The sequence below is a fragment of the Actinia tenebrosa genome, unplaced genomic scaffold, assembly GCF_029948245.1.
Source record: "Actinia tenebrosa isolate PJP-AT-01 unplaced genomic scaffold, QUT_ActTen_1.0 PGA_scaffold9__36_contigs__length_13948895, whole genome shotgun sequence".
Classification (NCBI taxonomy): domain Eukaryota; kingdom Metazoa; phylum Cnidaria; class Anthozoa; order Actiniaria; family Actiniidae; genus Actinia; species Actinia tenebrosa.
In genome coordinates, this window is record NW_028292586.1 from 3,519,456 (window position 1) to 3,531,986 (window position 12,531).

General features: G+C 45.5%; 1 protein-coding gene across 1 annotated transcript; it reads left to right on the forward strand.

Moving 5' to 3' along the window:
- The first annotated feature begins 866 nt into the window (after positions 1-866).
- LOC148904504 (uncharacterized) lies at positions 867-1,601 on the forward strand. Its single transcript, XM_089024983.1, has one exon. The coding sequence runs from the start codon at positions 867-869 to the stop codon at positions 1,599-1,601; it is 735 nt and encodes a 244-aa protein (XP_088881109.1).
- The last annotated feature ends 10,930 nt before the right edge of the window (positions 1,602-12,531 follow it).

A 12,531-nucleotide genomic window follows, 5' to 3' on the forward strand; every position in this document is an offset into this window, starting at 1 on the left:
AGACACAGTGAAAATATTGCGTTTGCTTGTCGTCACGGGAAAACAGCGTAGAAATAAAAAGACGATCTATTCCTCTCTCTTTAAGATATATTTCTCATTTAATTGGTGTAGATAAATGATTTAGGTACAAAGTTTTATAGTTTTGGTACTAATAGGGCACGTAAAGTGATATACGGCGAATGTAGACAAGTCCGTAATTTGCATAATTAGGTCGCATTTAGTGGAAAATTTCTCAGAATATATTGCCTAATTTTTAAGCGCTTGTAAAAAAACCCAAAAAAAATTTTCCTGATAGTGTTAGTAGGTGTTATAAATATTCTATAACCAGATTTATATGGTTATTGGAGAATGGCCACATATAGAAAAGCTATTTTAAAATCTGAGCTAAAACCAAGTCCATCAGTACGGCGAAAAGTTCCCTCACAAAAAAGTGTTTCTACTCTTTAAAATTTATTGAATTTTAGCGCTAAACCGATATGGATAGAGTGTTAAATATGCCATCTATCACAATTGGGTGAGAGATTGCCTATAAATTAGCTGCTTTATTACTGAGAAAACGTTTTTGTGGTCCTAGCGTTATCGCTGGTACGGCTACTATTTTTACACCAGCGACAAGCCGAAATCGTTTTTCTCGATTTTTTCGCGAACATCTTCATAAATTGAAAAATAAACCCCAACACTGTAATATATGACGTAATGTTATATGATCCCAATGTTATCATTATATAATCATAGACACTACTTATTGTACTTGAGTAGTTATAACAGTGGCTTGAAATAAACATCTTGATTCTACACGATCTGAGCGACTACAACATGGTGTCAGAACGTGGTCTATGAGCGAACCATTACTCGTATCAGTTAGAATGGCATCGAGTCTACAATGGGCAGCGCCCAGAGAAATGTCTTTTGAAGGCAACGTCAGCGAGAACTATCGAAAGTTCGAAGAACACTGGAATCTATTCGAGAAAACAGAACTTAAAGGAAAATTCGAAGAGGAGCGATGCTCGTATTTTCTGCTCTGCATTGGCGAGAAGGGTCGAGAAGTGTACAAGACACTGGACCTTCCTGACGAAACGACGACTGACGACAAAGGCGAGACAGTTTGGAACAGGACTACAGCGGATATCAAGACGGCGTTCAAGACTTACTGTAACCCGAGAAAGAACATCACTTTTGAAAGACACAAATTCAACACGAGAAACCAAGAACAAGGGGAGACAATTGATCAATACGTGACAGTATTGAGGACTCTTGCTTCACTGTGTGAGTTCAAAGATCTCAAAGACGGACTCATACGCGACCGGATTGTGTGCGGCATATCTGATCAATCCCTGAGGGAACGCTTATTACGCGAAGCAGACCTGAGCTTAGACAAGGCACTCAACATTTGCAGAGCATCCGAACACTCCAGACAACAGCTAAAAACTATCTCAGAGGCCAAGAACGCGAACGTAGACTTCGTCAAACAACGACAACCCAGATACAACGAGCGCCACACCCCCACGCAGACAAGAACGACAGGCGACTCCAAGCAAAAGCCATGCGGTAATTGTGGAATCCTACACAGGCCAAAATCATGTCCTGCCTACGGGAAATAATGCAACAGTTGCTCAAAGCTCGGACACTTTGCAAAATACTGTCGATCAAGCCAGCAACAGCAACAATTTCAGCAGAAATATCAACCAAGAAATCACCGAACACGTGTACACGAAGTAGAATACGACGTCATTGAGAGTGATTATTCCGACCACGGCGTCGATCAGATTACAATAGACTCTGTCAACGAAAGCATCGATCACAACGAACAGTATGCAGACATTCGCATTGGTAACAAGGACCTGAAGTTAAAACTCGACACCGGAGCAGAAACAAGCGTCTTAACAAAGGAGGATTTCTACAAAGTCGTGCCTCGTAAGCGTCGCCGAGAAAAACTACAAACGTCCCACGCAAGACTCACAGCAGTAGTATAGGGCATACCACTCCTGCTTCACCCCACCAAACACAGGCTTTTCCCACGTCATTAAGATTCGCGTAGTAAGTAAACTTCAAAATCATAGTAATTTTTAAATTACGACCCTGAAGACTTACCGCGCTGACGTAGCGCTGTATTTGCCGGGTGAAGAGGTGCGACATGCTATGTTAAAATATCGCTGTCATATATGCATAGGTGTGAAGGTTTTGTGAACGGCTTCTGTATAATTTGTCTACAACCTAAGGTAATCATTCCAAAACCCAAGGGTTTCTGGTGTTGTGGTAAGAAAATGCAAATAGAAGACGACACTTCAGCGCAGTGTTACGAATGTGGCAAGAATATTCGTAATGCCGTACCAAATGCTACCAGAGAGCAATATTACGCTAATGGAGGTCGTAAGAAAACACCTTATAAGAGAATAAAATACTTTAGAGACTGGATGAGTCATATCCAAGGTTATCGACCGGTATATTTAGATAACGAAGTAAAGAAGAGAATTATAGACCACTTAGAAGAGCCAACCCCGCAAAGTCTACGGAAAACGTTGAAAAAATTAAAGCTAGGGAAATATTACAAAGCTATTCCCTATCTTTTGTCTGAAATTACCGGTAAGTCTATTCCCGAGGTTTCTGATATGAGCAGAGCCGAGTGGATGTTTTGTCGGCTGGATAAGGATATTCCTTATTACCCTGACGTAATCTACGAAATATTTCACGAAATCGACCCCAACCACCCCCTCTTGGGATGGATTCCAAGAAGATAGTGAATCTTATGTCATAAGATGAGAAATTAGCATAAATATTACGCGTAATAAGGTCATGCCGTGTATTACGCGTAATTTCCAGACTGTCGTTCGATATGTAAACGAAATCCTGTCACGCTCTTTTCAAAGTAGATGTTTACTGAGCAAGCTTTCTTTGAAGCTCTTCTTTCGCTTCTTGGTAGATCTTTTTGCGAGATTCCTCGGAAAGATCTTTTACGACTGTTTTTTTATTGCCAGACTTTAACTCCCCGTATTTCTTTTCCTCCGCGAGGATCAAAGAGAACTCCACGTCGTTGATTTTGCGTTCCCGCAGAGCCTGAGACACCAAATTGGCGATGGTGTTAGCCTTTGCTTTTGCTAGGGCTATATGAGTGTCGTGCTTGGATATCTTACCGGACAATTGTTTCATAATGCCCGTCGTAACGGCGGAAACGATGCCGCAGACAGCTCCAACGCTGGCCAAAGGAACGCCAACTACCAGCCCGGGCCCAGTTAGGGAAGTAGCAACGCCGGTGCCTGTTAGCGCCACGGACATGGAGCCGGAAGTTATCGCTATTTTATGCAGCATGCTTCGGGCTCTAGCATACTTTTTCCTAACCTCCTCATAGTGTTTTGTTTGCCCTTCCAAGTAAGCCAGTATTAAGTTCGCTTTATTTAAGCGGAAGTTTTCGGCGTTCATCTCATTAGGACCTGTATCCTTAGTGGTAGTGTGATAATTGGGAACATCTGGGTACAACTGAGGTGCTGATGGTATAACATCCATTATATATAGTATGTACGACGCTTTTGGGAATGATATTGAGGAGCAGCCACATCACGATAATCGAGATTACTGGAATTGGAGAGCATTTAGGAAGATGTTTCCGCATGCAGACCCTAGTAAGTTTGAGCGTAGACCTGATGGGATTTACTTTAACGGCGAAAGAATGTACAGTAATGCGGACTTGGAGCCAAAGGCGACCGCCAAGCCACCAAAACCCGTGCATAAAGAAAGGCTACCTAATTTTCCAAAGAATCTATTAATAACCAACCAGGATTATCCATTTTACGATGCTGAAGGTGGCGTAAACAACTTTGATAAAATAGTAACGCATTTAAAGATTCCGGTGGGTAAGCAAACCTTTGACGTAGTAATAAGGGATATCTTTAAGGAATTTAACCTTACGCACACTTCAGGAAAAGAAGCCCACGAATGGTTAAGGGGACCTAACTTTAAGTACTGGCCGCAGCAGTTAAACGTTGCCGTCTGGGCGGCTACGAAGGGCTGCGGGGTTGCCGCGGATATGTTCGACATTGCCTTTCTAAGGTTCCACGTTGCCTTTACTATGCGGCGCATATTGAAGGAGCTGAGAGTGCCCCTGCCGGGGGAAAAGCCATTCAATCGAATGGATAACCACTACGATTCCGCTGCCCTAGAAAGACTAATGAATGAGTTTAAGCCGCAGCAAAGAGACTTTCGTTATCGGGAAGGCGCCACGCATGGTTTGGGTATTATCTATGCTTGGCATGTTGACGGCGTGCGTCCGGCAGACATGTATCATCAAAAATACCCCGGGGTCCTAAAGTTTTACGACTTGGGTGGTCGCAAGAATGACGTTACGCTGATCGATAGGATTGAGACGATTTACCCCAGCCCTTGGGATCCGTTTGTATTATTAAAAGGAAAAGGCCTAAGAAACCTAGCTCGAATTAACCGCAGCATTGAGGCATTTGTCTACTGCATCCTGGGAGCGCAGGTAAATACCCGCAGCCCCATTGTTGGATCCCAAGGTGCTTCGCGGGAAACGCAACAGGAAATCCTAACCCTGTTTGAGTCCGCAATAATAGAAAATGACATATCCAAGTCGGTGCAGAGATATCAATTAGCGGTGCAGCAATCTAAAGTGCGGCTAGATTATGCCTTGAGTCCTGGTTGTTGGTTAATGCCAAGTAACTTGGTTATTAACACCAATTCCGTCGTGGGTTATAACAACAAGCTGCAGCGAGCTACTAAGGATATGAAGTTTGGGGTGAATGACGTGAACTCTGATACTACCAAGGGCATTCCTCACTTCGTAGAGGAGCCAAAAAAGTCACACGAAACGAAGCTACCCGTAGTTAAGAAACGAAAGAAGGTCCTGCCTACGATACCTGAGGAATATGATCATAACTTACTAAAAGCCGGCTTAGCCGCCGCAAGCTGAGCTATTATATATGGCGATGAATAACCCCTACGTAGCTGGAGTAGATTGTGTTTATACGACTTACACAGGCGAGAAAAAATACACCCAAGCATCTTGGGTTGATGTCACGGGGATGTCCGTAGACTTGAACTACTCTGGAAAGAAGCTGATAATATGCAGCATTTGCATTGGTACGGACAGCCATGCCAACGTGGGCTTCAGGTTCCTGGATGACAATGGCATACTGCAGCCTATGCGTGTGAAGACAAACAACAGGGAACCAGCGCATTTCTCCGTAGAGCCGCCAACGACGAGCGTTGAGAATCTTTCCGTTTGGACTTTTCACATGGTTGCTAACTGCCACGGAAAAGTAAAGCTGCAAATACGCGTAGATGACAGCGGGACGGCTACCGTGAATAGTATATATGACCAAAGGGATAATGATTACAATCACGCGACCATTAGCGCCCTTGCGGTGTTAAGTATATGAATCCACACGCGAAGGAAGATTGGTTTCTCCATTACTTGGAGGAAAAGGAGTACGTGGGCGACAAGTGGCAGGACACTGGATTATGGGTGAGGGTTGGGGGTCTGGGATTGATAATGTGTACTATTAGTATCAGTACGGGGTGGGGTTGTCACCTCGGCTTTAGAATTTTAGATGAAACCAACACCCCATTGCCGCTTTATGAAACAAAAGGCAGCAGGCATGCAGTTCACTTTTCGACGCAGCCTAGTCCACCCAGCGTAGAAGATCTAACGCCCGTGACTTTTTACATGGTAGCCAATTGCCAATATGCGAAGCTTCAAGTTCGACCCAGCCATGCTGCTCTTGGTCGTCCCGGCGCGTTTCGAATGAATGCTGCTCCGGCAGTCGGTCCTCTGACGGATGCTATTTGGAACCATAAGCCCATTAGCACCATGAGCGTGCTGCCGCTAGTTCCGCATTATCAGGGCGGCGCGAATACTATCTTTACTTATCCCCGGTCGAGGACGCCTCGGATACCTGACGACGATAAGCCGCCAGTAATACACAAGGATAAGATTAAGCCTTCATCTTCTTCAGGAGTACCACCCCAATAGCGACGACCAAGATCCAAATGTTATTCCCCACAAACTTTAGCAGTTCTCCGCCGGCCCTAAGTGCCAGACCAAGAACGCTACCCAGCAGCCCTGGAATGCCGGCTGCCATCTTTTTTCCCAAGTCCGTCAGCCCATTACCTAATTTCTTTCCTATTGCCTTTACGCCCGCGCCTGCAGCCTTGAGCGCGTTCATGATAACTCCTACTACGCTCGAAATAGCAACCGCAAATGCAAGAGGAACGCCATACTTCAAAAGAGCCTTTTTTACCTTTTCCTTGGTGGTAAGCCCCCGCTCCCGCTCTGCGGTGGTAAGTTCCGTCTTTGCCTCTTCGAGTTTTTCCAGGGTGGTTTCCAATTCCCTTTCTGCAGCTACCCGCTCTTCTTCGGGGCGTGTTTGGTCGGCTATTATTCCCCGCTGCGCGTTGGCGTGATGTTCTAAGTCTTCGACAGCGCCACTTAATTGTCGAATTTGCTCGTCTTTGAGGGCAATTTGATTTCGTAGTTGTATGCCTTCCTGTTCGGCTTCCGCGAAGGCATTGGCGGAATTTGCGAGTGCTTCATCCAACCCCTTTGCTACTTTCACGGCATCTTTGAAGGACTGCAGCGTCGTAGCCCGCCCTTCTTTAGCGTCGTTGAGTTCTTCTTGGACTGCATCATATCTTTTGATTATTTCATCCCTTTCCTTTTTTGTAGTTTGTAGGTCGTCAATTAGTTGTTGCCTTTCTCCCCCGCGGTCATTTTGTATGTATTTGATTCTGTTTACGAACCTTTCTATTTCCGCGTCCTTTTCCCTTTTAAGGGAGGCCATCTCCGCGAGCTTTTCCTGTTCCAGGTCAGAAATTTCCCAGTTTAGTCTTTCTATTTCCGCAGATAGGCCTTTGATTTCTTCACTTGCATTCCGAAGTTGCACGGCTTTTTGGTCTTCTGTCTTTCCACCTGCTTCGGGTGGTAGTTTTGCAAGTTGGGCGAAGAATCTTTGCTTACCGACCTTTATTTGCTCCTCAGACATTTGCTCCTGTACAGCTAAATTAGGGTTTCCAATAGCCTGCCTTAATGTCTTAGGAATCTTGGGGTCGGCAAAGAATCTCCCCCTTTCATCTCTAATTACGTCGATTTTAGAGCCGCTCCTTGGAAGCCTACCAAGAATTACTTCTTTACCCCATTCATTGTCTTCGTCAAACACCATTATTGCTTTTTTAGGATTCCAATCGGGTAATAGTTCCGCCAGCCTATCGAAGTCGTCCGGCTGTTCTTTTTCCATGGATTCATCCATTTCTGCTTGAACCTTAGCAAGCCATTGAGCGCTAGGGGCTTCAGGAACAGGCCCCAAGTCACCCATTCGTATGCATTCTGGAGCAGTCTTACCGCGGTTTTTCGATTTCCACATGCTCTCAACCTTGCCCTTGGCCCGTTTCCATGCATCACCAAACCTGTCTCGTAAAGTCCTGTCGTAAGCTGAGGGGTCTTTTTCAGCCTCGGAAATTAGATACTCATATTCGTCGTCGTTAATGTCCATTTGACCTTCCGGGGTAAGGGGATCAACTTCTGGATCTATTCCTTCTACTTCCATTATATATGATAAGCTCAAAGTTAAACCCCAACGTATTACCTAAGCAGGTTGGCGGACTGAAGGCAGAACGCACCTTTCACCGGGTCACCTTTACTCCTTCTAGCGCAAAGCCAGGAGAAACCTTGTATGTAGGCGTACCCCGTCTAACGGATAACCTAGTCTTAGTACCCGGTACCTTAGCTTTAAGGTTCGACCTAGCGGTACAGTCAAGCCCCACAGATGAAAGGAATATCGTTAACAACGTGGGTCGCAACATTGTTTCTAAGATGCACGTAAAGTTCGCCGGGGAATCCTTGCTGGACTTAAATAGGTACGATCTGTATACCACCTATAAGGATCTATGGTTGACAGCCTTTGACCGCGCGCAAAGGATAGAACAAGGAATTGGTAGTGTCATTCTGCGTAAGGTCCGCACGCCTACGAAAACGCAACCTACTGACAGCAGTGGGGAAACCGCAGTAGCAGACGCAAAGCGAATAAAGACGGCTTATGGTAGTAAGTATGTCATACCACTGGACTTTGAATTGATTACGAATTACGGTGTGTATTACCCAAGACAGCTTGCCGAACTGCAGTTTGAAGTAACCTTAGCAGATGCTAATAACATCATTGGTGGGCTAAGCAGCGCACTTACCACAACAACCCATACTCTATTACCAACTTAGAGGTGCAGTACGAGACCGTGCACAGCGAGGAATTAGCACGAGCTGCCGGCATGGAATACAGCGCTGGAAAGGCGTTCCTTTACGACCACGTAGCGATGCATAAGTCATTTAGCTTCTTGGATAAGACGGATGAGGCCATCAATCAAAGCATTAACATTCCCCGAAGAAGTCTCACGGGGCTGATGCTGGTGTTCGCCAAACCCTACGAAGCCGGCAAGCGCGACTCCGAAGCCTTTTACAACCCCAACATCACCAACGTTGGTGTGAATATCAACGGCGTTCCAAGCAAGGTTTACTCCCAGGGAATAAGGCCCACGGATATCTACAGGGAAGCAAAGCGTAAGTTTGGTGACCAAATTAGCCCTGAGGAATTCTTTAAGGATAAGTATGCGTTGTACATTGACATGCGCACCACCAACGACGAAGACCTACGTGGTCAGGGTTTGCGTCTAGTAAATACGCAGGATGGTATAACATTGGAGATCACGCGCACCAAGAATGCCTCCGCGGGCGACGGTGATAAGATAAACTGCTACGTCTTCGTGGTGTCTGACGCGCAACTGAGCGTGGAAATGAATCAGCTAAAGAGCGTTGCCTACTAGTTTCGTGAACAAAGTGAACGAAAAAATTAAAATATTCCTTACGTATAATATGCTTCACGTATTTCAAAACAATGAAACCAAACTGCAATGCATAGTGCAAGGCAACGAACTGTACTTCAGGGGAAAGGAAGTGGCAGCTGCGTTGGAATATTCCAATGCTAGAGATGCTTTAATTACTCATGTTTCGGATAAGTACAAGAAAAGGCTGTCTGAGTTAGGAAGGGTCGTAAATCGCGACACTTGTACTATACACCCACATTCCGTGTTTATTTCCGAACCTGGTCTGTATCAGCTGATATTTAGCTCTAAGCTACCAAAGGCAGAAGCATTTCAGGATTGGGTCTTTGAGGAAGTCCTACCCGTGCTAAGGAAAACAGGTAAGTATGAAATAGAAAAGCGCTTTGACGGTCCAAACAAGTTGGTCTTTAAGATCGAAAATGAATTCGACCTGCATAAAAAGGTAGTAGACTACATCCGCAGATTCTACCCCCAAATGCTTGTGACCCCTGGTCTAGGTGAACTGCAGGATTCGGATGGAAAGCGCATAAAGTGCTGGCAGAAGGGCTACCAAAAAGGTCAACCCGACTTAATGATCTTGAATGCGCACACACATTACCGTGGATTCTGCATAGAGCTGAAGACCCCGAAAGGCAACGGGGTACTTTCTGAGAGTCAGCGACTACTCTTACAGAGGTATGGAGAAAACGGCTATAAGGTGCTCATAAGCAGCGACTACGACGAAATCTGTCGCGCCATCACGGAGTATGCTGAACGCCTAAGAATTCCCTGCAGGTGGTGCTGTAAGGTCTTTAAAACCAGTGAGACTTTGGCAACGCACTTAAAGATATTTCATAGAATATATGGACAAGGATAAATTTAACGAGTTAAAGTTCATACAAACGCACTGGAGGGATTTGGCGGTGGGGGAGATTTACGAGATAAAGAATTACGTAGTCTTCGAAGACATCGACCGCCTGCGCTTGGTCTTAAAGAATAAAAAAAGAACATACACCCTTTGGGCGCCCGATAGGATAAGGTACGCCATCGAAGGGCAGGACGTTACCCATGTTATGAGTCATGGTAAAAAGGATGGCAGGTGGGTATTCGACGTAGTCAAGTATGAGCCTGAGAGTCCTCTGCATTCGTAAGGACGTCTAATAGGGTCCGTTGCGCTTTAGGATCCGCGGAGCACCAATGCCCCACAAAGGATTCTTCGAGAAATGCACTGCCACAATGAAGGCAGGTGTATTTTTTACGCGGTTTGGGTATCGGTGGCTTACAAGGGGCGATGCAGTCGGCAGGTAGTTCGCACGTAATACAGTCCATATAATAAACCCTCCTAAGAAGGCGGCTGCGTAGGCTAGCAAATAAAGAATAACCACTATAGAGGATACCGTATGAAGTCCTTAACGGACTCTTTTGCCCAGCCCGCCATAGTTATCAGCGCACCGAACCGTTCTGCGCGCTTCAGACTGCACATTTCATCGTACAACTCCTGTTCGCGCTCTTTTAACCGGTCTATCTCCTCCCTTTGCATTTCTATGGTGTCTCTTTTATCTTTTACGTCGGCGACAATTCTTTGCACTGCTTCCACTGGTGTGTAGGCACCCTCCATATATACCAGTTCAGAAAGTCTTGCAAACTTCGTTGCCTGAAATATAATGGAACCAAATCACATGCCTTGTAACGCTCTGATAGTAGGACCCACCGGCTGCGGAAAGACCCAGTTCGTGGTAGAGCAGCTATTAGGACCCTTTAGATACCGCTTCGACTATATTGTGCTGCTCTGCCCCACCTACGTGAATAACCGCACCTGGACGGGTATAGGAGTGAAAGATGACGACTTCTTTGTAGATATCTTAGACCCTAACGAGTTATCTGGACATCTTAAGTTCTGAACAAACAATTCCCTAAAGATACACAGACACTCCTCATATTGGATGACATTGCCTGCGGGGACGACGTAAAAAGGCGCACCTCCGAGCTCGTTAAACTCGCCTTTAGCGGTAGACACGACAATATCAGCGTTTGGTTGCTCTCGCAGCAGCTTACCAGCGTCTCTAAGCCCTTTAGGAAAAACGTAGGATCTCTCGTAGTATTCTATACTCCGAGCAAGTCTGATCTGGAAACCATCTTGAGCGACTACGGCGGTGAAATATCCAAGGAAAGACTGCACGAATACATGCGCCACTTAAAGACGCATCAACATTCCAAGATGGTCTTCTCTTTGAGGTTTCCATATTCCATAAAGATCTCCGATCTTTAACTCGTAATGTATATGGAGATTGAGCAGCTCTTAGATGAAGTCCCCACACAGTTAGACGAAAGTAACCTCAAGGAACAACTTAACATCCTTGTGTCATCTGGGAAGTGCAAAGAAATGATAGGCAAGGAACTTACCCATGAACAGGTTAATAAGTTGTCGGAAGAGGAGGTTAAGAAGTTCCATAAGAGGTACGAGGCCGCCCTTGCAAGCAAGACCACGGACGCCGTAGCAGACTCAGCCATTAAGTTCGCGACTAAATTGCTTGGACTTGCGCTGCCCATAGACGACGTGGAGCAACTACAGAAGGACATAAGAGATGACTATGTCATCGCCCAAGAACTTAAGATAACCTGCGGGTGGTTGTCCTTGAAGTGCGGTAAGTTAATGGCAGTCGCCTCTGCGGCTTTGCACGTAGCTCAGCATGTCGACTTGAAGGAACTTACGACATCTTGGAAGGACTTCAAGAAGGACAGAGAAGTCGAAAGGGTATTCGAGGCGGCACTTGCCGAGGTACCTGATCAAGTACTTAGTTAAGTCATCCACGGGAGTTACTCAGGTCGCCTCAAGTACTTAGTTAAGTCATTCATAAGTACTTACCCAGGTCATCTTAAGTACTTATCAAGTCCTTACCCAAGTCATCCATAAGTTACTTATCAAGTCCTTCAAGTCCTTAGATATAAATGAGTGAACCAGAGTCGAAGGTAGAGCAGCCCCAAGAGGAGCAGAAGATTACCAAGGCTAAATCTCCAGACATAGTTGCCGCGGGAAAGAAGCTCGCGGAGATGAACAGGAAGAACAAAGCCAAAAAAGAAGAAAAGGTGGAGGAAAAAGAAGAGGAATCCTTTATTAATCCAGGCTACGTCATTGGCGCGTTAGGAGTTGCTATAGCAGCAGGCAGCCTCTACTTACAATGGCGGGCAACGAAGCCAAAAGTAGAACCCGTGCATGTGACGCAGGAGCCTAGAAGCAAAATACCCGTGATGGAGTAATAACCTTCTCGCTTTGTAATATAATGTCGACCGCGTTATTGAAAACTGTTGAAGAAGCGGCTATTATTACTTCCATCGTTGCGGGTATTGGTTGGGTAGGTAAGAAAGTGCTCAAAGAAGACTTTACTGAAGACCCAAGCAAGAGCTTCGCTAATTTTGCTAAGATGACCGCTGCCGTGGGTGGGGCTATCATGGTAAAGGATTACCTACGTAAGGAAAAGTACCTGCCGACGACGTAAGCTTTGCTTGCGTCTAATATAAATGGCTACCTTGCTTGCAGGTGGAGTTATTGCAGCTTTAGCATTCACTGGAGCTAATTATGGTGGTCAGTATTTGGATAGATTAGTTAGAGGTGATAAAAGCGGAGAATTAGCCGCTGAGAGGAAAAGGCATGATTTAGCGCTGGAGAAATATCAGCGACACGTGGGAGCTTGGAATGAAAAAAGACAAGCTTAC